This window comes from Sinohyriopsis cumingii, chromosome 3 (genome assembly GCF_028554795.1).
Source record: "Sinohyriopsis cumingii isolate HCF-2022 chromosome 3, ASM2855479v2, whole genome shotgun sequence".
Taxonomy (NCBI): Eukaryota; Metazoa; Mollusca; class Bivalvia; order Unionida; family Unionidae; genus Sinohyriopsis; species Sinohyriopsis cumingii.
The window spans coordinates 143,195,313-143,221,692 of NC_142963.1; the positions used below are offsets into that span (position 1 = coordinate 143,195,313).

The window sequence follows — 26,380 nt, forward strand, 5'->3', positions numbered from 1 at the left end:
TCATAATGAAATACTTCATTATGACAGGGTGTACTGTTTAATCTAATGCATCATAATGAAATACTTCATTATGGCTGGGTGTAGTGTTTAATCTAATGCATCATAATGAAATATTTCATTATGACTGGGTGTATTGTTTAATCTAATACATCATAATGAAATACTTCATTATGACTGGGTGTATTGTTAAATCTAATACATCATAATGAAATACTTCATTATGACAGGGTGTATTGTTTAATCTAATACATCATAATGAAATACTTCATTATGACAGGGTGAAGTGTTTAATCTAATGCATCATAATGAAATATTTCATTATGACTGGGTGTACTGTTTAATCTAATGCATCATAATGAAATACTTCATTATGACAGGGTGTACTGTTTAATCTAATGCATCATAATGGAATACTTCATTATGGCTGGGTGTAGTGTTTAATCTAATGCATCATAATGAAATATTTCATTATGACTGGGTGTATTGTTTAATCTAATACAACATAATGAAATACTTCATTATGACTGGGTGTATTGTTAAATCTAATACATCATAATGAAATACTTCATTATGACAGGGTGTATTGTTTAATCTAATACATCATAATGAAATACTTCATTATGACAGGGTGAAGTGTTTAATCCAATGCATCATAATGAAATATTTCATTATGACTGGGTATACTGTTTAATCTAATGCATCATAATGAAATACTTCATTATGGCTGGGTGTAGTGTTTAATCTAATGCATCATAATGAAATATTTCATTATGACTGGGTGTATTGTTTAATCTAATACATCATAATGAAATACTTCATCATGACTGGGTGTATTGTTAAATCTAGTACATCATAATGAAATACTTCATTATGACAGGGTGTATTGTTTAATCTAATACATCATAATGAAATACTTCATTATGACTGGGTGAAGTGTTTACTCTAATGCATCATGACAGGGTGTATTGTTTAATTTAACGTATCATAATGAAATACTTCATTATGACAGGGTGTACTGTTTAATCTAATGCATCATAATGAAATACTTCATTATGACTGAGTGTAGTGTTTAATCTAATGCATCATAATGAAATACTTCATTATGACAGGGTGTACTGTTTAATCTAATGCATCATAATGAAATACTTCATTATGACTGGGCATACTGTTTAATCTAATGCATCATAATGAAATACTTCATTATGACTGAGTGTAGTGTTTAATCTAATGCATCATAATGAAATACTTCATTATGACTGAGTGTAGTGTTTAATCTAATGCATCATAATGAAATACTTCATTATGACTGGGTATACTGTTTAATCTAATACATCATAATGAAATACTTCATTATGACAGGGTGTACTGTTTAATCTAATGCATCATAATGAAATACTTCATTATGACTGGGTGTTGTGTTTAATCTCATGCATCATAATGAAATACTTCATTATGACTGGGTGTTGTGTTTAATCTAATGCATCATGATGAAATACTTCATTATGACTGGGTGTAGTGTTTAATCTAATGCATCATAATGAAATACTTCATTATGACTGAGTGTAGTGTTTAATCTAATGCATCATAATGAAATATTTCATTATGACTGGGTGTACTGTTTAATCTAATGCATCATAATGAAATACTTCATTATGACTGGGTGTTGTGTTTAATCTAATGCATCATAATGAAATACTTCATTATGACTGGGTGTACTGTTTAATCTAATGCATCATAATGAAATACTTCATTATGACTGGGTGTTGTGTTTAATCTAATGCATCATAATGAAATACTTCATTATGACTGGGTGTATTGTTTAATCTAATGCATCATAATGAAATACTTCATTATGACTGGGTGTTGTGCTTAATCTAATGCATCATAATGAAATACTTCATTATGACAGGGTGTACTGTTTAATCTCATGCATCATAATGAAATACTTCATTATGACTGGGTGTAGTGTTTAATCTAATGCATCATAATGAAATACTTCATTATGACTGGGTGTAGTGTTTAATCTAATGCATCATAATGAAATACTTCATTATGACTGGGTGTAGTGTTTAATCTAATGCATCATAATGAAATACTTCATTATGACAGGGTGTAGTGTTTAATCTAATGCATCATAATGAAATACTTCATTATGACTGGGTGTATTGTTTAATTTAATGCATCATAATGAAATACTTCATTATGACAGGATGTATTGTTTAATCTAATGCATCATAATGAAATACTTCATTATGACTGGGTGTATTGTTTAATCTAATGCATCATAATGAAATACTTCATTATGACAGGGTGTACTGTTTAATCTAATGCATCATAATGAAATACTTCATTATGACTGGGTGTAGTGTTTAATCTAATGCATCATAATGAAATACTTCATTATGACTGAGTGTAGTGTTTAATCTAATGCATCATAATGAAATACTTCATTATGACAGGGTGTACTGTTTAATCTAATGAATCATAATGAAATACTTCATTATGACAGGGTGTACTGTTTAATCTAATGCATCATAATGAAATACTTCATTATGACAGGGTGTACTGTTTAATCTAATGCATCATAATGAAATACTTCATTATGACAGGGTGTACTGTTTAATCTAATGCATCATAATTAAATACTTCATTATGACAGATATACTGTTTAATCTCATGGGCAGCTTAATAACAATGATAGAGATGTACCTTAGATTCAGTGTCCTGGTTGTGTTTCAAAACTGTTACAAACAATGTTCCCAAATTTATCCTAAAAGAAGATAACAACAATGAAATATGTTACTGATACTTACTCTGTGGGGAGCACCTGAGTGACTTGTGCAGCACAGGTGTAGTTGATTCTATTCCCATACTTTACTGATATCATTGTATCACAATCCTCTCCTACAGTCACTGTCACAGTCTGAAAATAAGATGAGATTCATCATCATCAGAGTTTTAAAAAATCTTGTGCCCTGGGCCCATGGGTTACAAGAATATCGGGTTTGGGCACTTTTGTAATTAAGTTAAGTCTGACCAGTGGGGTACTATATTCTATCAATAACTGTTCTGTATTTTTTCTTCTTCAGAATGCTTTGAAATAATTGTGACACAAAAAATAAAAACAAATGAAAAACTGTGTAATTATGTACCTTGTTGGTCTTCTCTGTGTTACTGAATTAACCTCGACAAATTACCATCTGTATTTTGCCGTATCGTAATTAATCATTCTTATAAAAGAACACAGATGTCCCCAAAGCATAAGCAGCATAACAGTTTAGTTTACAGCCTGTTAACATTTACCCAATCAGTAACCATGTGTGTACATGGTTAACAAATATGTACATAGTATAGGAACTTCATACTTCAATTTATGTGTGTGTGTGTGTGTGTGTGTGTGTGATTTTGATTTTAATGCAGCTTTTACAATTTTTCAGTTACACTGCTACAATGTATGCAGTGTAGCAGTTTATAGTGATGTCTAACGGGGGGGACCCTGCCGCAGACATGTAACATCATGTCCCACCCAGTCACATGTAACATCATGTCCCACCCGTTATCCTGCTGACCCATCCTAGCACTAACCTCTTAATCCATATGGCAGATGCTAGTGCCATTTTCACAAGTTTTTGTTATGACTCAGCTGCGGTTTTGAACCCAAGACCTCCCGCATCTAACCACTTAGGCCACCTGAGTGGTCCATTTCCAAATAAATGATATATTAATGATATATCTGAACTACTTAGTATGATTTTATCCTTTGTTAATTCTTTTCTTAAGTATCAACAATTTTGAAATTAAATGTGTCACTGCCAGGAAAATTTAGAAGTTGATGAGAATTGGTTGTACTGATCATTGCAAATCATTACATCTCAGGATGATTTATTGATGACAATATCATTATTAATGCTTACAAAAATTCCCTTAAACTCAATTATCACCTTTGGAAAACACACACATTAACAGAAACTTGGACGAGTAAATTTTTTTACTAAAGAAACAGTTTCATGTTTGCAACCCAGTGCTGAGCTTTCTGGTCATTGAAGATCAAACAGAATAATTTCTAAATGCATGCCAAGGCAGTACATTCATCATGTACAGATATAACACAGAAGTATAAAAATTATCCTATGGTTGTTTCACTCAAATTGTCAGATATGTTAAATAAAGTTATGTCTTACAAACAGAATCCTGTCATAAAAAGAGGTAAAAGACACACAGCAAACTGAAAGGATCACAAGCCGATTGATGTATGGCATGAACATTAACAATGGCTTCCATATGAATAGTTGTCAGCTGTAAGCCTAACCTGCAGGTTCAGGGGAAGGTTGAGTTTTGAATTGGTTTAAGTGGAATCATTCTGAATATTTTACATGTTTAGAGATTTTGTTAATCATTGCAGCCTTCGATGTTCTCACTAAACACAAATGGTACAATCACTGATGAAAGCTTCGACTGATACGCAAGGATAAATTTTCAAGTCAAACATTGGCTATAACTCAATAAAAATTTGACAGAAAATGCTCAAAATCAAAAGCCTCAAATAAGTAGGTTTCAATCTGTGATGTCGTTCAAACATTGCTGAACAGAAACAATTTTCTTAACATTTATCAGTCTTGACAATTCTACATCAATTTGTCCCAACTTATAATTTGAAAAGTTGTAGAAAATTATACAAATGAGGCTGGTTTACAGTTCTGTCTGCTAGGTACTTCTTCAGCCTGCCTGGAGCATTGTTTTCTGAGTGAAATGAAACTTGTCTCTAACACTATCCAAAGGGGTTGCAGCATTTTGTTCTCTGTAGACAAGTGTCCTTCATAGAGAGATTAGGTAAATAAAACTAACGTAAAGAGATAATTAATGCTCTTCTAAAGGTGTGCACTATGATAGTTCAGTCATTCTGGTCAATTATGAAAATACAACATTAACATATTTTGTGAGATGTCAGTGGTGTGGCTTCCATAACAATTTTTTTTAAAGTCAGTCTGGTTTTCTATACCATGTCAGTTACCTAGCCCAGAAATTAAAGAATACAGGGTATCATTTATTTGATAATTACACAAGGATAACTTTGAGACCAATTAAATGTTTTTTAAATTCAACAGTTGTAATGCAACTGCAATTTTGCAAGATCTTATTAGCACAGATAAAATCATGTCCAATTACACAAAAACCTAACTCTTTGCCTGAAATGTCATAAATCAACTTTACCAAGGTATGAAGTGGCGACAAACCTAGCAGATACCATCTGTAACTAACCAGGTAAAGGTACACTTTCACAGATTACAGTATAGTTACATTTTCATTACTTCCACAAACCAATCAATAATGTCAACAGCTACAATCTGCAAAACAAACTGCACAATTATTCACTATTTTGTAAACTTATTTTTTCTTCAAATTTCCCAAAACTGACAACAACTGAAAAGAAATGCAAAATGCTCCATACATACCCACATGTGGTATTTACTGGCTGTGCTGGAGCATTGGTTAGAATCAATGCACACAATTTTATCTAACCAGGACTCTCCAATGCTCTCAGGAGAGAACTATTAAGTTACACTGCTGAGTGAAATACAATTTACTGAATGTCACCTCTTTGTATGATTATCCTTCCTACCCAGCAAGTCTGCCCATAAAACAGTCCCACTGAGTTCCCTTTTGCCCAAAAATCAGGTCAACATAAAGATGAAGGATGTGTGTAAATAACATGTGCTATTCCTATCAAATGGCCCCTAACAAGACAATAACGTTTGGACTAAAACTTTTTCTTTCTTTCTTTTTTTCCTTTCTTTATTTCCTTGTTTTAGCTACATGGTTCCTCCTGATCAGATTTGTAAAGGGATTTAATTGATTATATGTTTCTGCTGCATCAGGAAATGTAGCTGTCACTGATATGAAAGCCGAGTAATGATATATAACTTGGATATGAAAACCGTGTAATGATGTATACCATGGAAACTACCACAATACATGGATATGTCAATATGTCGTATAACAGATTGTTTCAATCACAAAAGGGGACTCCGGGTGTCTGAGTGGTCTAAAGTGCTCGCCTTTACCAATCACTGCCATCTCACCTTTGTCTGCATTGGTTCGAATCTCGGGCTCAGGCAATGTGTGTATGTGGGAAAGCTTGCCAGTAGCTTCTCGTGGGTCGTCAGTTCTTACCGGGGTTTTCATAGTTCTTCCTCCACCAGTTACACTGGCCGCCATGTATTATCATGAGCAGAAAATGGATTTAAACTCCGAACAATGTTTCAATCAATTATTCATGATTTCGAACAACTTAAATTATGTCAACCATATGCAATAAACATGAATGCAGTAGATATTATGTAGGACAGTGAAACAACTCTGAGAAAAACTCAACATAGGAACTCTGGTACTAAAGGGGTAAAACAAATTTTCTTTTCCACTTGCAAACTTAGATAAATTTCATTTGTCTGATGAATAAGGTATGACATACAAAAACTGTGTAAACATTAAATTGACTTTTGAAATCCTTAACATAATGGTCAGCATGTGCCTGACAAATAAAAATGTATACCAAACTCCTTCATATTTAGGAAATTGACATAGCAGTGATATACATTTTTAAAATCAAGAAATGCATCAACTCAATGCCCCTTTGCTGCAAATAAAATTTAGGTCATAACACAAGTCTTTGATACAAAATTTTTGGTCCGGAATTTTACAAATCCTTATTTTAACTGACAATACAAGAGATCAAAGTGGGTCTGATGTTAATAACCTGGCATACTTTGATCTCTCCTGTGTGTGTGTGTGATCTGGACTTTTTACATAGATTTAAACAAATTTCAGCCATATCACTATGATGTCTGCACAAGTGAGCAAGAATGTTTTTGTTGTTTTATGTTTTACAAAAGAATTAATGTGAACTAAATAATGAATTTGTCAGATTCATAAGAGACATGTACACTGAGCTTAGTGCATTAGTAGAAAAAGGTTAATGCATTTATAAAGCTTCTAATATATATACACACACACACAAACACACACACACACACACACACACACACACACATATATATATATATATATATAGAGAGAGAGAGAGAGAGAGAGAGAGAGAGATAGATAGTGTGTGTGTGATTAACACTCACCCTGTTTAAGTACGAAACAGTCACTTGATGCCAATTCCCATCATGTACTCCCCCTTCCCTGTATGGCGATACATTTGTAATGTTTGAACCAAGTGAGAAGGAAAACTGAAGCTGTCCATCAATAATCTCCAAGGCAATGAAGTCATGTTGTTCATTAAACCGTCCATTGTAGAAAAGAAGCCCATTTCTTTCCTGTGTTGCAAACCTGTAATACAGTTATATCAGAATTTATTACAAGAAATTTCCATATATATATATATATATATATATATATATATATATATATATATATATATATATATATATATGGGATTCTGAAATTCTATTGGCTCTTGCCATAAGCTGTTGCCTGAAAATAATGTGGCAATCATATATGTGTGAAATTTAATATACAAACATTAAAAAGTGATATAGCAAGTTATGACAAAAAAGAAGATAGTGACAAACCTATTATATATACAACTGATAAACCTAGTCACCTCTGAATTTTACCTCATCAAGGTGTTTATTTGGCAGTTTAATATCATGGCACAAAAAAATCAAAGACAAGATGATACAATAGTAATCCTATGACAATTGAGCAGTTGCTTGAAACATGCAACAGTCAAAGCCTTTGATCTACTGGATATTGTATGCCAAATACATGATCTCAAATTGTCATATATATATATATATATATATATACACACACACACACACACACACAGAGAGAAATCTGACAGATATGAATCCTATGTATTAAAATTCTTAGTGAGGACTATATATATATATAAGATATTTACCACATGACTTTGTTAAGTGTGTGTGTGATTTGGATTTTTAATGTAGCTTTAACAATTTTTCAGTCATATCGCTACAAGGTCTGCAGTTTACAGTTTATAGTGATGTCTAGCACCGGAGCATCATGCTGCAGACATGATGTCTCACCCAGTCACATTATCCTGACACCAGCCCGACCAGACCTAACACTAACCTCTTAATGCTGAGCGCCACACGAGGCAGCTGTTAGTACCATTTTTGTAAGTCTTTGGTATGACTCGACCAGGACTTTGTTAAGTCTGAATGTGCATAAATTGGTATCAGTTTAACTTTTACACCCATCTCAGATTACAGGTGTGATGTAAAGAAATGTTCATTCTTCAATGTGAATTTGTCAGGCAGCCTTGTCTCTGTAAACTGGGACACTGATGATTCACTTATGTAATTCCTTTCTGCTCTTTGTCAGTACCTGCTCTATTAAAAGACTGAAACCCACACACAACAGAAGCCAACATTTACAGTATTTGACAACACATAAACATAAGCTATCAACAACTGTTTTCCCCCTCCCAAAGATGGTGGCAAGTGAGTAAGGCACATAGAAAATATTTACTATACAAGTTCAGGTCTTCACAATTTCCACATTTTTCATCCAATTTTCATGAATATTTTCACAATTTATGTACGTTTTGTTTCAGTTACTGGAAAAAAATTTCAAAACCAAAAATCACTGCTTTTAAGGAAATATGCAGATGAGTAGAGAGGGCATTACAAGTCCACTACCACTGTGGCCAACAATGTATGATAGCTGTCATACACCTTTAATGCAGAATAACAGGTTTTTAGCAATTTGGCCCTATCTCTCCCCAAATCTTAAATCCCCACTGTGCACCCCTTGGTATGCCTTTTTGATTAGCATTACTTCTGATGCTAAGCATTATCTAAACCTTTAAATTCTGGACCGGGGGGGGGGGGGGGGGGGGGGCGCAGGAGGGCACAATGTCATTATATCACTATCCTATATGCAACGCTGGATGGCTACCAATCTATAATTTGAAAATATTGTGGTGGTTAGGGGGAACAGGAGGTAAACCCGAACCTAAACTTCCCACTGATCACCCCTTGGTGTGCTTTTTTGAGCATGACTTTTATTGCTAAGCATTAATTATCCCTTTAAATTCTGTAAGGGGGGGGGGGCAGGAGGGCATAATGTCATTAGATCACTATCCTATCTGCAACGCTGGATGGCCTACCCATCTATCCCGGGAAAAGGGCAGATTATTACAGAGAATTGTTTAAATAATTTCTTAACACATCCTCTTTACATCTACCACCATTTCAAGTAAAGTCTGGTAACTAAAACCAGTAGTAAACTGAACTAGATAGAGATTTCAAGTAAAGTCTGGTAACTAAAACCAGTAGTAAACTGAACTAGATAGAGTGACAGCATCACACACGCCCAACATGAAAAAGTTGTGAAATAAATGTTTTTAACTCTGTCCAAAATGAGCAAGACAAAACCCACAAAATACAAATCTATGTCTTTGAGCCATGTTCCCATCAGACTCCATCAAAAAATGCTGATTGTTTTCTGATTTATGATGATTACAAGCAATACCCCATGTAAAGATATGAAGCTTATCTACAAGGGCCACAACTCTGTCCAAAATGGAAAGGACAAGACAGAACCCATGAAAGGCACATATAGGTCCATGAGACAATGTTAGTACAGTACTAAGCTGAATCAGTACATGTAGAAGGTTTTTAGGCTACACTGGTTACATCGATCTGATGCGTTGGATATTTAAAACTGATAGAAAAAGGATAAAAGCTCCATCAAATTCCAATTTAAAAAGGTCAAACCTTTAACTCATTAACCCCTGGAGATTCTTGTCATTTTCACCTGAAATGGAGTAGGAAACACATTTTGGGGGTTAGCACATCCAAATACATCTACTTTCAAGAGATTTTCATATAGCCATGAGTTATTGATGTTTAGGATTGGCTACTTTGCTCATACAAACTGGACATTCTTTTATGAATTTTGGACACATCCTTTTCAAGTCCTGGCCATTCCAAATGACAAACTTATCCAACTTTTTGCAAAGGTTCACCTTTCCATGTGCAGTTCAGACTGGTCTACTTTAGATCTCATGCCAAAAAGTCAAAATTCTGGACACAAAATTCTAGTTCCAAAAACAAGTCATTTTTGGCCTAAAAAATTAAGCCTATCCCACTGTATTTAGTAATGCACATAAAAAGTCTACATTATTTGGTATCACTGTAGAGCTATATCTGTCTACTTTTCTGTAATACCACCTATTCTGACACTTCATAAATGATGTTGATGGTACAGAGCTTGGGTACAATCCCATGATGCATAAACATGGCACACTGGGTTGACGAGTTAAAAGGCACGTCTACATATAACAGGCAATTCAATAACCATTATGCGCTCAATTATATGCAAGGGTTGCAGAACTAAAGTGGTTATAATCAGTGTAAAAAGATGTGTGAATTTAGTTTTGTGGGGTTTAATGCCATTTTTCAGCATATATGGTGAGCAGTATATCTGGTGGAAGAAAAACCTGGGAAGAACCACAGACTCACTGGAAGTTGGTGGCTGGGAAGAACCACAGACTCACTGGAAGTTGGTGGCAAGCTTTCTCACATGCCCACATTGGCTGAGCCAAAACTTGATCTCATGCAAACAGAGGTGAAATGTGCTAATGGTCTGTAAAGGCAAGTGCCTTGGGACACTCTGCAACCTAGGGCCTTAGACAACTCTGCCACCTTGAGCCTTAGACCACTCTGCCACCAGGTTCCCTACAGATGGTCTCATGGAAAAGTTGAGTACTACAGGGCTATGGCATCTCAATGCAGATAAAAATACTAAAATTTTAAAATACATAATAATCCTTATGTACCATACAAAGACTAACCTTAGTCAAAATACATGATGAATAGTACAATTAAAATACTCCATTAATCTTCTAAATAATGTTAGTATGGAAAAAATAAACTCTAGGCAAAGGTCTACCTTGTTATGAAAATATGGCAGCAAATGACATACTGACAATTTATATGGCAGCAAATGACATACTGACAATTTATACAGGTCTCATTCATGGTCAAAATGAATAGAGGATTTCATGCCAAAGTGTTTTGATAATATACAATAGTAATTAAATGTCTATCAAGATTTTATGAAAGAAACAGTATGCCAGATATAAATTACCATATACAGAATTTGAAAAAGTATTGTGTACCTAATGTGGGGTCTATCATTTCCACACTCTGCTGTAAATAACATTATAGAAGATCAGTTTCTTACTCATTGTGTACCTAATGTGGGGTCTATCATTTCCTCAATCTACTGGAAATAATGTTAGTGACGACCGGTCCATAACTCATTTCACAGATTACAATATTATTCCATGGTTCAACTCAAAACTATTAAGCAATTTAAAAAAGTCTCCTGAACTATGTCACAACTTTAGAAATGAACTATTTTTCCTCTTAACTAACGGAGAAAACTGACATAAATTGAAAACTTAAACATGTAATACTCTGTCATAAAATAAACAGTTATTACCAACATTATGTACAAAATTATATCAAAGCATCAATGATGATGTCTCACAGTTGATATCTTTTCCAACCTGAACAATATTCTAATTCAAATATATCAATAATTCAATATTGAAAACCATATTATGGATACTTCCTGACTACCTGAACAAACAGTTTGCAATAACAAAATAGATGACTACAGTATATGGTTTTAAAAACTAAAATGTATACCCATATGATGTCTGTACATATATTAACTCCATATAGCAGATCATATATTAACTCAAATAGCAGACCATGTATTAACTCCACCTAGCACAGTAGCTCATGTACAAATTCCACATGGCAACTTGTATATTAACTCAATATAGTAACTTGTATATTAATTCAACAAAGTAGTGTACCCATTAACTCAAAATAGTAACACATGCATTAACTCAGCACAGGTCATATCGTAACTCAACACTTTCAGATGCATTAACTCAAAACTCTAGTCAATGTGTTAAGTTGTGTCACTAAAAACTCAAATCAGAGATCCCATAATGTGTCACAAAAAAATGGTCCTGGAAATCTTTTTATTTCACCTGACAGTTTCAAATATTTTTGATCATGGAAAAATGTTCATGTAATCTAATTAGCTTTAAATATCACTCAACTGTTCTTGGCTGTAAAAGTAATCTGACATTCCATGAAGGACTTGAACTCATACAATACACCAACTGCTGGTTTATGTTATGCTTTCACCAGGGTTTAAGTTCTATGAGGAAAATACATTCTGGGCAGTCTCTTCTCCTCTTCACAACTGAAATGATGTCTTGAAATTAATAAATAGTATAGATTGCCTATTGGAGTTACTTTTCAATAACAAATAAAATTTCATGGTGGCCACGGTAAAATACAAGACTGAAATTATCACTGTTGAATATGGCTTAATTTCAAATTACAAATCATTAAATTTTTCAAGTCCTGAAACCTATGAAAAGTGGTTTAAGTGCTTAGAATGCTTGTCAAGTGTCTGAAATACCTTCATTTACTCCATGAAAAGTGAGGCTGATGACATTTTGTCTTCGTTCAACCTGACTGAGGAAGTTCAAAAGAAGTGTAATCCCATGGCAGATTCATGCAGTATTTCATTCTAAAGAGGAACGTCATTTTTGAAAATTTAATCAAAGAAAACAGGAAGAGGGAGAAACAGTGGGCAGTTTTGTTATAGCTATCTATGTGTTAACAGATAATCGTAATTTCGGGCCACTACATGATGAAATGATGGGAGATCGACTTGAAGTTGGACTGCGATATTCAAAACTGTCACAAAAATTGCTGTTAGATGCAAATCTAACTCTAGAGTCTGCCGTTAATCAAGCTTGACAAAATGTGACTGTAAAAAAGCAACAGTCAATTGTACAAGCGACTGGAGAACAAAATGACTGCAATGGATGCAGTAAAATCATCTTCACTGAAATATGGGAAGCAGAAACATAAAATCCCAAAACTTCAACAAATAATATCAGCAGAAAAGGATGCATGAGATCGAGACCAACGTCCAGCAAAAGAAGCAGAATGTCACAAGTGTAAGAAAAGATGACACTATGCAAAATGCTGCCTGTCAAAATCAGCAGTTGACACAATATAATCAAAAGCAAAACCTGGATTTCTTGGGCTATCAGCACAAAGAAGGGACAGAACCCATGTTGCCTGATTGGTTTCAACCGAGTCAGAAAAAGAATCAGGGTTTGAAACATTCACTCCAACAGACTACAATACTTTGGAAGGCATGGGAATTAAACTTCTCCTATTATGCCATATCTCTCCCTCATGTGTTCCTAACACGTATGAACAAGGTGTAGATGCCTCAGATTTATGTCCCCCTGATGGGGAATTGAACTCCAGTCTCCCACATGATAGATGGGAATACCTGACACTTGCAAATTCTTGATCCCTTGGACAAGCAGATTTTCCACGTCTTTCCACCTTGGCTATGTGGCTTTTTTCCAGGGTCTTTATCCCATGACAATGTCTTTTCCATTGTCTTTATCACATGACAATAGGTTTTTGGAGGTCTTTATCCCATGACAATGGCTTTTCCCAGATCTCTGTCCCATGAAAACAGCTTTTCTGAGGTCTTTATACCATGACAATGGCTTTCCATTGTCTTTATCCCATGACAATGGCTTTTTGGCAGTCTTCATCCCATGACAATGGCTTTTCCATGGTCTTTATCCCACGAAAATAGCTTTTTTGAGATATTTATCCCATGATAATGGCTTTTCCGAGGATTTTATCCCAAGACAACAGCTTTTCCGAGGTCTTAATCCCATGACAATAGCTTTTCCATGGTCTTTATCCCATGATAAAGGCTTTTCCGAGGTCTTTATCCTATGACAATGGCTTTCCATGGTCTTTGTCCCATGACAATGGCTTTTCCGAGGTCTTTATCCCTTAGACAATGTAGCTTTTGAAATGGTCTTTATCCTTTAAACAGGTAGATTTTCCCCAAGACTTTATCCCTTGGACAAGTGGTTTTTCCAAGGTCATTATCCCTTGGACAAGTGGTTTTTAAAAAAACCACATGGCATCTTTATTAAATGTAAATGCTCCAATGTTTTGTATTTTATTCCTATGTATAAAACTTTTGGAAACAAAATATACTGTAAAAAATTGTCTTGGACCTTGACAAGTACAATGCAAAAGCCTTGCTGTTAATGCAGTACTTTCAAATTGAACCCCATCCGAACCTGATCCAGTGCCACCAATAATGCGGAAAAAAAGATCTGAGTGTGTTCGTCTGAATTGGAGATATACTGTTAGAAACTAATTCCGAAAGCGACCTGACTTTGTCAAACCCATCTTGTATTAAGCTACTAAGTATAAAACTTTAACACCAACCGTAACCTAGGGTGTGGTCAGACAGTTCGATATATGGTCATGAAAGCAGATGCCGAGGTGAGTGCCACGTCAAACTTCCGGCAAAGTGGGCACCACAAAAATAACAGCTGTAAATTTCTCAAGCAAAGGACTCCATTCTTTGAAAGTAACAATGACTCATGAAGTGAAGAAAAGGTATCTCAGTGAGTTTACCTAACTTGAGATGTATGAGCCATGAACAGAGAACAGGTATGACAATTAACATGATATACAATGCAATTGACACAACAAGATAATGAAAATTCCCCTTACTCTGGTCTAAAAAGTGACATGAAATGATTTATATGAAACAAACTGGAAAACACAATTACATGTATATCAGATATCACTTCCAATACGCCGTTAGTTACCTTTACTGTAAGCATTCTGTACATTAACAAGTACTTTTAATCATGCTTATTCGATTTCTGCAGACAAGAGAATTAAAAATAAAAAAATATGTCTTTCAATATAAAGTTAAACTTGCCATAACTATCACTGACCTAAAAAAGGTTAACAATGAACACTACTGACTGAAACATGTTATATTTTGTAACAATGAAAGCTGTCCATGAATGACAAAAATATAATCAATTTGATTTCCTTCAGAGATAGGTTAAAAAGCTGGGTTTTTTTAAATAAAAATTTCAACAAATTAAAATTGAACATAAAACATGAGAACTGAACATAAAATGCCAGTAATTAAGAACACACAGGACAGAAGAAAGTACACAACACCTTTTGTCCCATAAATATATTGCCTCTATCATTTTCAAAGCAAAAACTCCCCATTGCTTCAAATGGGAGGAGTCTTATACCTCTAGGGGGGGCTCTGTGCTCCTTCTTTCAAAAGGGGAAATAAAAATTCAATGCATTAATGTCTAATAGTCTGCATTCCTTCAGCTAAGACATGTATAAAAAAATTCATCACTGATGTGAATGTGATATATAACACCAGCCTGGCCATTGAAAATAACTCCCACCATTCAGGTTTTTCACATATCCAATGTGAATGTGATATTTAACACCAGCTTGGCCATTGAAAATAACTCCCACCATTCACATTTTCAAATATGTATTCACCAGCAATATGTGATGAGTCATCAATTTTATTAAAAAAATTTAACACTATTTAGCAAATGTTGATCTGACACATAAAATAATCTGACTATATTTTGCCCTGAAAGTCAATAGGTTATATGTGTTGTTGTTGTTGTTGTTGTAGGGTTTAACGCCATTTTTCAGCACAAGATAGGCTATACATGGCGGCCAGTATTAATGGTGGAGGAAGAACCTGGGAAAACCCCTGGAAGGAACCACCGACCCACAAGAAGCTACAGGCAGGCTTTCTCACATACCCACATTGAGGTTATATGTGAGACAAACAAGTGGACAGACAGGTGAAAGGGCTGATAGTCTCTTCAATTTTCATATTCCTCAAAGGTTATGACCTCTTAATGGAATGGAGACTTAGGTATTTTTAGTACTTAGGTCCTAATCTTAACTCCTTTGAAGTGACTTTATCAATAACCAAAGCACTCAAGCCACACCTTTATGGTCAGAAAGAGTGAATTTGGTGTGTATAAAATTAGCTTTACAACAATGATTACTATATTAGGGTGAGAGAATTGATAATATCCAAGTACACCTTTCTCATTAGTCATGATGTGTAGGGTCCATTATAGGACTGACAATTACAGGGTCTGTCATCCATGGTTCCCATGCTTTTCTAAAGATAAATTTCCAGGTCATTTCCTGGTTTATTCCAGGATGAAATTACTTTTTCCAAGGTTCACATATGACCATTACTGAATGGAATTAAAGAACATTTTAGATTATAAAACATGCATTTTCTAAATTTAAAAATGTTTCTCTTTCAAGGCTCTCCAAAAACATCGAAGTCAGAAAAGAGGATCATGTACAAAACCACAAAATGTATCACACGAAACAAGTTTGATTATATTCCTATAAAATAGCATGTAAAGTCATTTCAATGTACAAAATAAAATTTCTAACTTTATTTTGCTGCACTATGTTGCATAGTGGGAACAAGATAATGAACATAAATTATGTTTTGTTTTCTTTCAAACTTAATTCTAAAGAATTCAATAGCAATATATATATGCATCTCATAGAAAGTAACATTTTCTATTACAGTATTAAAAAAAAGACAATGCAAATAATTAGAATCTTGTCTTGTAATGAAAAGAGTTTAACTCAGAATTTATCTGTGCCAATAAAATTTCAAACAAGATTTTTCAAACAACCTAATCTCCTAAAAAAAGATGATCTGGTCAAATATCCATCATTTAAGAAACATTTTCAAAAGGGTTGATTTCAATTTTGACAAAAGACCTTCAAAATTATATACTGTTGTATATACAAGGACTGAATTTTCTGTAAAATCAACTTGTCTTCTTCTAATTCGTTAAACCCATACCCAAACCTGTATTGATACAGCGGCTCATATCGTTTTTTTAATATATACCACGATGTCTGCCAATTCTGTGATATCTCATGTCTGTAAACATTGGATCATGTGTTATTTTGGGTCAAAATTCCATTTTGTGTCAAGAAAGAACAATTGCAATTTAATTAAGAAAAGTGATATTCATAAAGTGTACAAAAATATCAGGCATTTCGACTCGAAATGCACATGAAAATGTTATTTCTAAATGTCAACATGATGACCCACACCATGACCTTGAACCGTCAACCCAGAAAATCTGACTTATTATGTGTCTTTTAGAATCATACAAATAAATACATTATATAAAAGATGGAAATGTAGACCTTAAAACAATTCTGCATTTTAATCCAAGTTTCCATTTTTGCAAGTTGTCCCACACGTACAAAATTGTTAACTATACAACGTGTCAACTTGCCACTAGAATTAAATTCTCAAGAAATTCACTGGCATATAGTTGGTTTCTAAATTCTTAAGTAATATTTCCCCATCAGCAAGACATTCTAAACATGTTATATCCTATTCATTGTTTTTTTAAATATAAAATGTTGAACTTTACTAACTTTGTTACAAGATCAGTTTTGCTTGCCTAATATATCTTGCCATTTATTGGCATTATTACGTTCAGTTTTGTAAAACTAGCTATAAATCAGACCTATTTACTCGACTGAAATGCTGACAGAAACAGTCCAAAGTAATGCATTCCATTTCTATTGCCTGAATAGTAAATATTACATCTTTTCAACGCTGTGCGCAGAATAGGCTGACATAATGCGAGTCAGGAAAACACAGGCGGTGGTATCACCTGTATCCAAAATTAATATTATTTTGAACAGAATATTCTGGTGACAACTGCCTCTTTTCAAATGGTAAGCACTGCTGTATTTTATTTTCATCAATCGGTCAAATTCGATATTCGTTTTGCTTCAATATTGATGACGGAAACCGTAAGTGCGCAGAAATGCCCGACAGCATTGTAATACAAGGAACAACAGCTTTTTACTTCAGCTCTGAGATTCAATTTGGACTACAAATCTGGTTTAAAACAAATAGCAGTCTGTTTTCTAATCTGAGTTTCATCCAAATATTCTCACCCCATTTTTCATAGTTGACCATTTAGGTTGGGGTGTGGGTCATTGCATATAGAAAATTTAGAATTTGCCACCACCGTGTGGTAGCAACATATGGTAGTTGCTTACCAGCAGGCCAAGAATATTTAAACTTATGTTATATCGACTCATACCTGCATGAAATCAATAGGAAAATTATTAAAGCTGTACCGAGTAATCGGCCATACTTATAATCGGGATGATTATTACAACAATCAGTATAATCGATATCGGCAGAAATAATTGGTGCCAATGTAAACAAATTTCCAAAACATAAATTCAAACACTCATCTTGACAAAGCTTGAATTTTAAATCAGAATTAAATACAGTAAAACCTTGGATTGCGAGAATAATTCGTTCCGGAAACGTGTTTGTAATCCAAAGCACTCATATATCAAAGCGAATTTCCCCTTAAGAAATAATGGAAACTCAGATGATTCATTCTACAACCCCAAAATATTCATATAAAAATGATTAACACAAAATGCCTACTTCCACCATAAATATCTTCTTCTTACCACCTTCCTTTTCAACCTTTTTATTCATCGTTGCCATTGTTGCAGTACAGTTACTAAAGAACAGTCAGTACACTTGGACACAAAATAAAAAAATGCTTTACGCACACACACACGTCGTCACAACACTATAGTAAACAATATACGCTCACACGGATGTTGACTATATGAGTATGGCATGCTGAATGAGACCAAGCATGGGAGACGATTACGCACAATCCAGCAGCAAGAGAGAGAAGAACCATCGGCTCAGTTGTGACCACGTGATGCTTGGCAGACAAAGCATATACGTACACTTGTATTGCAAGACCTCGCTCGTTTATCAAGTTAAAATTTATTAAAAATTTTTGCTCATCTTGCAAAACACTTGCAGACCAAGATACTCACAATCCAAGGTTTTACTGGAAATTAAGGAATAAACATTTGATTTGGTGGTTAATTGAAAGACAATATATTCTTAGAAGTAAATACTTTTTAACACACTTGCTGTAAACTACCACTGATTGCCTGCACACAACAAATTATCAATACCATTCAAGTACTCATCCCAATCACAGCAGCCAACCAGCCAGTGAGGCCTCATGTGGCTGTTGTTATTGTTGTAGGGTTTAACATGATTTTTCAGCACACGATAGGCTACATATGGCGGCCAGTATTAATGGTGGAGGAAGAACATAGAAAATCCCCAGAAAGAACCACCGACCCTCGAGAAACTACTGGCAAGCATTCTCACGTACCAACATTGGACGAATCCAAGATTCGAACCCATGCAGACTGAGGTGAGATGGCAGTGATCCGTAATGGAGAACGCTTTACACCACTCGGACTCTCGGGGCCCTGTGTGGCTGCTGAACTTCCAGCATACACATTAGCAGATTGCTAGGCAGATTAGATAGGTAGTGAAATTTCCAACTACTACAAAACTATGACTCACTATAGTTAATCTGTTCTTTAGCCAGTCCTGCAATGCTGTTAATCAACAAATAGCTGTCGCACGCTGAAGCAGCTGAATGCTGACATACAAATATTATGCAGCATTGATATTGGCAAACTAGCGCCAGCAATGTTACCCCAGCTGCTGTGCTGCTTCAGCACGTACATCCATCCAACCACATGGACAACTTAGCAGTATCTTACTTGATTTAAAACATTCTTTCAAGACTGCGAATCAATTGGCTTATTAATATTGACTAGTGCAATTGTACACTATTAAATATACTACCAAGCCTTTGCATAATGTCGACACCTTAGGCCCATTTGCGGACATTACCAAGGAAGTAAGTGATAACCAAACATCAGTATCCATTATTCTTCCTATGCTGACAAGGTATTCAGACAATGCGCCGTGATATGTTGATGTCACTGAAAATGCTTCACTGACGTTGCCAGCAACAAGAATCTTGTCTTGGCCACCATCGTGGATCCACGATTCAAACATCGCCTATTCAGTGAAGAAATACTTGTGATCAGATCCAAAGAATGGCTTATAGCAGAATGCATCATAGTTGCATCAGCTGGAACCAAAAAAGAAAAACTGAAACTGAAACAAACGCTACTGGACCATCAATGTTGCGTCTCTGGGATTTGTTTTCTTTGGTTTGTGATGAACCTGTCTGTAACATCAATGAAACAACCCACGTAGATGACGCGGTTGACGTGATGCTTGAATTGTATCAGCCCTCTGTTGCCATAAGAAGACATATACGGCTGGTGGAACACTCACATGTTTTAGTTCCCCTACTTGGCCAAATTAGCTATATGCTATTATTCTGCACCAGCTTCAAGCATTCCGTGCAAGCAGCTGTTTAGTGTGGCAGGCCAGAATTGTTTGGATCCTTGTGGATCGTTACTTGGCGAGAAGGGAGAAATGTTACTGTTGCTTAAATACAACCTACCTCAATTATGCTTTCAGTAATATCTGCAGCCAGCGTACAGTGACATTTAACTTTAGTCTTAAAGCATGTGTATTATTAATTTGAATTATTATTGGGCTATCGTTATCAACATCTTTTAGCCATTTATTGAAATCAAGTAATGGCAACCTGCATCACTGAACGTAAGTTAAAGACTAGCTTAATACATTTTTATTCATTTATACCTTCAGACACACCCACTGATGATGACTGTAATACGAAGTAAGTTTCACTGCAATCCAGTTAAAACTGAGAGCAGTTGCACATTCACACAATTCTGTCATATACTGTATGAATTAGCAAGTCAGTATGGGCAATAACTTGTTGTTGTTGTAGTTGTTGTAGGGTTTAACACCATTTTTCAGTACAAGATAGGCCATACATGGTAGCCAGTATAAATGGTGGAGGAAGAACCCAGGAAAACCCTGGAAAGAACCACCGCCCCACAAGAAGCTACTGGCAAGCTTTCTCACATACCCACAATGGATGGCCGAGCCCAAGACTCGAACCCAGGCAGATAGAGGTGAGATGGCAGTGATCTGTAACGGTGAGAACTTTAGCCCAGTTGGCCACACAGGGTACTGCAAGACGTGTCAATATCCATATCTTTCAATGATGATGATAATATGTACCAGGTTTTGCAACAATTAAAAAAATGTGCAACGCAAACTGTGTCACAAGATTCGGTCTCTTATACAGGATTCAGCTGTGCTGCACAAAGAGCAATAACTCCAACAAAAAATTTGCCAGAGCTGGGCTATTTGTCGGTACATTACCTCAGATGATGACAACAATGTGTACAGAGTTTCATCGTGATCCAAAAGGAATCATACAAACCCTACCTCCAGTCTGGGTATATTGAGAGGAACAAAATGAAGTTACAACCTATGCTTATTACTAAGTGAAACAAACCTATGTTATGTCTGATCAAGATTTGTTAAAAGATTTCCAATTCATACTTACTTCATCTGGAAGGTGAACCTGTTCCTGCTCTTCAATGCTGGGAAAGTCAAAAATGAGCCCCTAGGGAAGCTGCGAGTGGTCAGCTGACAAAATTGATTATAGACAGGCTGAATTTGAGTTCGGCTGTCCACTTGGTTTGCACATCCCTCACAACGGAACCCGCCCTGAATCAGGGGCTGACAGTATGATGGTGCAGCACACAGCTGTTTTGGGCAGGTGATGGCATCAAATTTCACTGTCATGTCAATTTCACACTTGTCACCTGAAACAGGAATTATTAAAAAAAAATTTAGTTATTCAAAAGAAGTTTCAGAAATTTCCAACAAAGCATAGTCACTAACTAGTTATGCATGTATTTATTTAAAAAGAAGCAATATCTAAGCATCATCATCATCATCATCTTTATTTCCTTCCATGGAAGATTACATGATATAAGAATAAATCATCTGAATACAATCAATAAATATAAAAAAAAAAAAAAAAAAAAAAAAAAAAATTCTATATTGGAATACAAATTCTTACACAATATCAATCAACAAAGTGTTCGTCAACTCATAAGTTGCAAGTTTCAGTACCTTATTTACAGAAGATAGCTGCACACTGCAAGACAAAGTATGCTGCATACAGGACAAATAGCTTGGAGTTTTCTTTGTCGATTACTCCTGATGGTAACCTTTTACCTAAAAGATATTGTAGTTGCAGCTCATCTTCTGCATTAAATAACGTAATGTGCAGGCTCAGGGGAAATTTATCAGTAAGGAAATCCCAGAAAGAATTTCGAAAGTTCGACATATAAGGACAACTAACACAACAATGAAGTATCAAGTCTGTATAAACATTCCCACATCTAATACACATATCAAGCTGTGTTTGTGGAACAGCAGCCCATAGTTTAGCTACATATGTAAATACCTTAGTGTGTTGTCTAGTTTTAGCCGACTGCCACACTGAGGCAGGTCGTAAGTATTCGTGTATCGAAGAGAATCTATCAAAATCTGCTTGATTAGACATATGAACTCTCCAGAGGCTATTTTCAAGACCAACAATTTTTGACCTTACAATTTCTTTCCAATTATGTTTATCTGGAATTTCAGAATGATGTAAATAATCAGTTAGATACCCGAGCAAGTCAAACTTCTTTGAGGTATAATATAAATTTGAAATTAACCCGCAGCTTGACATGCAGCCGCTCAGAATGAAGTGAAATAACGCAACGTTAAACACACGTTTAGTATGTACATTGTTAGGCATCAAACACAATCTGTGTAAAAACATCAATTTTCTTCTATCAATTTCGGACTGCGCTGATGTCCATCCTAGCATTCCCAGGGCAATGTCTGATCTTGTATGTATTGGAAAACCTTGTAAATGTTTGGCAAAATACCTCAGAGTTTTATCCAATAAAGCGAGGTCACTCTTTGAAATGTTACACCATAATTCACTTCCATAAAACATTGAAGGAAAAATTACCTTTTTAATTACATTTGCAGCAACCAAAGGATTTAAACCATTCGGTTTAATGCCAATACCAAACAGACCGTGAAAAGATTTTTTCCCTTTCTTGCATGCATCGAGTATTGCGTCATGCGACGTCAGCTTTGAGTTAATCCGGTGACCCAGGTGTGTTGCCGAATCGGTGACCGGCAAACATGACGGGCCAAGATACCATTTCATATTGATAAAATTCTTGTATTGGGGTCCGAAAATGATAATGTATGACTTTGTAACACTAAGCTCGAATCGCCACTTATTACTGTAGTCGTATGCTATATCTAACAGCTTTTGTAGATTGCTAGGATATATAGCCAAAAGTGAAATATCATCAGCTAGGGTTGGATTTCCCACAGCTAAGGATCCAATCTTTGCTCCAAATCCACTATTTTCTAACTGTAGCAGCAAGTCATTTATAAATATTGTGTACATCAAGGTTGACAAAACACCCCCTTGTCTCACTCCTTGGCCAATTGAGAACCAATCTGAAAATTGCCCATTTACAAGAACTTTACTCTGTAAATTTGTATACATGTTAAAAAATATCAAAAGGGATTTACCCGTAATTCCCAACGTGAATAATTTAAAAAGCAGTCCTTCGTGCCACACGGCATCAAATGCCTTTTTTGTATCAAGAAAAGCAGCAAAAACCCGTGAACCCATGTTTACATTATATTGTACTGATTGCAACAGCACAAAACTCGCTGTTGTGCAGCCTAAACCTTTTTGGTAACCATGTTGTTGTGAACTGGGTATACTAGAATTAGTATCTTTGAGCCAAGTTACCAAACGTTCATGAATAATTTTCTCAAAGGTTTTGTAGATAACAGGCAGTAAAGTAACAGGCCTGTAACTTTCGAGGGAGTTCTTTGATTTTCTGTTACCTTTGTACAGTGGTATTACTAACCCTTTTTTGCAATCTACAGGTATGTAAGATTGATCAATCATCTGAGTAAATAAAATTGTCATACACTCGATGAGGTAGTCGCTGCCATAGATCAAATGTTCATTGTAAATTTGATCATGGCCCGATGCTTTTGATTTCTTTAGACCTTTAATGATTTCTCTTACTTCATTTAAACTGATACTGGTCTGTAAGGCCTCGATATGGCTTACTTCGTCCTGTAGACCCCGATTTAATTCTCTCTCTATAAATTCATAAAAGTTTCCGTCAAAACTATGGTTTAAATTCGGCGTGTGAATGTCCTCATAGTATCTAGCAAAGCAATTTGCGATGGAATCATCATCACGGACACAAACTCCATCAGTTGATAGTTCCTGACAAAAATTTGTATTGTTCCCTCTCTTAATGTTGATCATTTTCCAAAAGTGTCTTACATCGCATTCATGTGCTTTTTCAATTTCTTCATACACCTCCCCCATATATTTTTCCACAGCCAGTTTTTGAACGTTTCTAAAGTCTCTCTTCTTATCTTTATATTCTCTGTAAGAATTAAATTGACTACCCCTCGGTCTTCCCTCATTTATCCAAGTATACCTAGCTTGTCTTTGAAGTTTAAGCATAACAAATTATATATAAAGAATCAATAATTCCAAGCATAACAAATTATTCATAACGAATCAATAATTCAAAGCATAACAAATTATTCATAACAAATCAATAATTCAAAACATAACAAATTATTCATAAAGAATAAATAATTCACAGCATAACAAATTATTCATAAAGAATCAATAATTCACAGCATAACAAATTATTTATAAACAATCAGTAATTCCAAGCATCACAAATTATTCATAAAGATTCCATAATTCCAAGCATAACAAATTATTCATAAAGAATCAATAATTCCAAGCATAACAAATTATTCATAAAGAATCAATAATTCCAAGCATAACAAATTATTCATAAAGAATCCACAATTCCATGCATAACAAATTATTCATAGAGAATCCATATTTCATCCAAAACAATTAACACTGCTGAGACCCGACTCTTAACAATGAAGGTAAAAACTTGAATGTGGCTGTTATGCATCATACACATGTAAAGAGTACATGTAGACCAAGTACATGTAGATGGGGCACATTGAACACATTTTTCTTTCAATTTTTGTGGAAAAATTGCTATAAATTACATTTTCGCTGGTACTTAAATTCATTGGTCAGGGAAGGACTCCAACTGTTTTCACCATAGGATCCATTTTTCAGTGGGTTTTTAAAGTCATCTTTTATAATAACAATGAAATCCACAATAGAAAGGTAGCATCAAACAAACAAATGTACAATAATTCAACTCTTTTAATGACAAATTTCATTTCTTTAAAGTCAAATTTCTGAAAGGTTCTATGACACTTTTAAGATCAAAAGTGAAATTCTGTGATGACAAGACTTTAATTCATATATTAATGCTAACATAAATGGACTGTATTAAAAATGTCAAGGTAATGAATCACTCTCCAGCCTGCTGAAAAAAACATGTTATAATGATGAAGAAATTTATAAATGAAATTCCTTGACAGTTAGCAATCAGTTAGGACAGAACTATGTCATCAATGCCAAGGTATTATATAAACCTATCAAGATATGGGTTACAAGTATAGCTGTCAATAACAATAATCTATGCCATTCTTGGGTAATGCATTCATTTAACTATATCCAAAATGAAAGAGAGGGACTGATAAATAGGTAAATCTATGACTATGCCAAAATATAATACATCAAAGTCAATCAAGTCAGGTGTAACAATTACAGGTGTCAATCATAATAATCTGATTTTCTGGAAGGTTAGCTCATTTGCCATAGGTAAAACTCAACATACAGGTAAAACTACCTAAGAACAGGTCCAGTCAGCCAATCAGTCCAATAGCAATGTACAACTTGCTAATATGCCATAAAAGTGAATTTCCTGTACAAAAGGCTGAGAATAAAAAAGATTAACAATTTTCTTACTGCTTTATGTTGTAAATACGTGCCTGTGAATTATGTAATGCAAAAATATTTATTAAGTATAACATGTTTTGTAAGAGTTTTGTTTAAATGCTTATTCCAATATTTGCATGTATTCAGCTATCACTTAAACAACATGGAACACAAGACAATGTCTTGCCTTTTTTAACCTTAGTCTTAAATGGATTGACACAAGACAATGTCTTGCTTTTTTTAACCATAATCTTAAATGGATTGAGTATAATATTCATATTTTTGATAGTTTTCTTACTGCACAGTTTGTTTATTTTCGGGGGGGGGGGGGGGGGGCGGGCGGGATGGTGAGCGGTCAACCAGGACTGGATGGTTGCAATACCATCTAGCCCTCCTTATTTATTACAAAATTAGGTTTTAATACCATTTCAGCCAGAATGTAACATATTCTTATCAACTGGTTCTTAAAGCTATTGGTAGTACTTCTCCAAGACAAAAGTGTTCAAGTGCACCATTGTAACTTAAGAAAATGCCTTTAACTTCAACCAAACAATATCCATGGTAACTTAAGAAAATACCTTATATTCAACATGAAAATATCCATGGTAACTTAAAAAAATGCCTTAATATTCAACTGGACAAAATGCATTCAAATTCAACCAATTAATATCCATG

The 26,380-nt window shown here is 34.8% G+C and overlaps 1 protein-coding gene across 2 annotated transcripts in view; it reads right to left on the reverse strand.

The window, feature by feature from the left end:
• Positions 1–26,380, reverse strand: part of LOC149804003 (cadherin EGF LAG seven-pass G-type receptor 1-like) — a 150,336-nt gene that overhangs the window by 77,409 nt on the left and 46,547 nt on the right. For both annotated transcript variants that reach the window (XM_089953858.1, XM_089953859.1), the window contains exons 5-7: positions 21,332–21,593; positions 7,128–7,332; positions 2,814–2,923 (exon numbers count right to left, since the gene is read on the reverse strand). In XM_089953858.1, the coding sequence (XP_089809984.1) occupies positions 2,814–2,923; positions 7,128–7,332; positions 21,332–21,593 (577 nt within the window). The remainder of the gene's footprint in view (positions 1–2,813; positions 2,924–7,127; positions 7,333–21,331; positions 21,594–26,380) is intronic.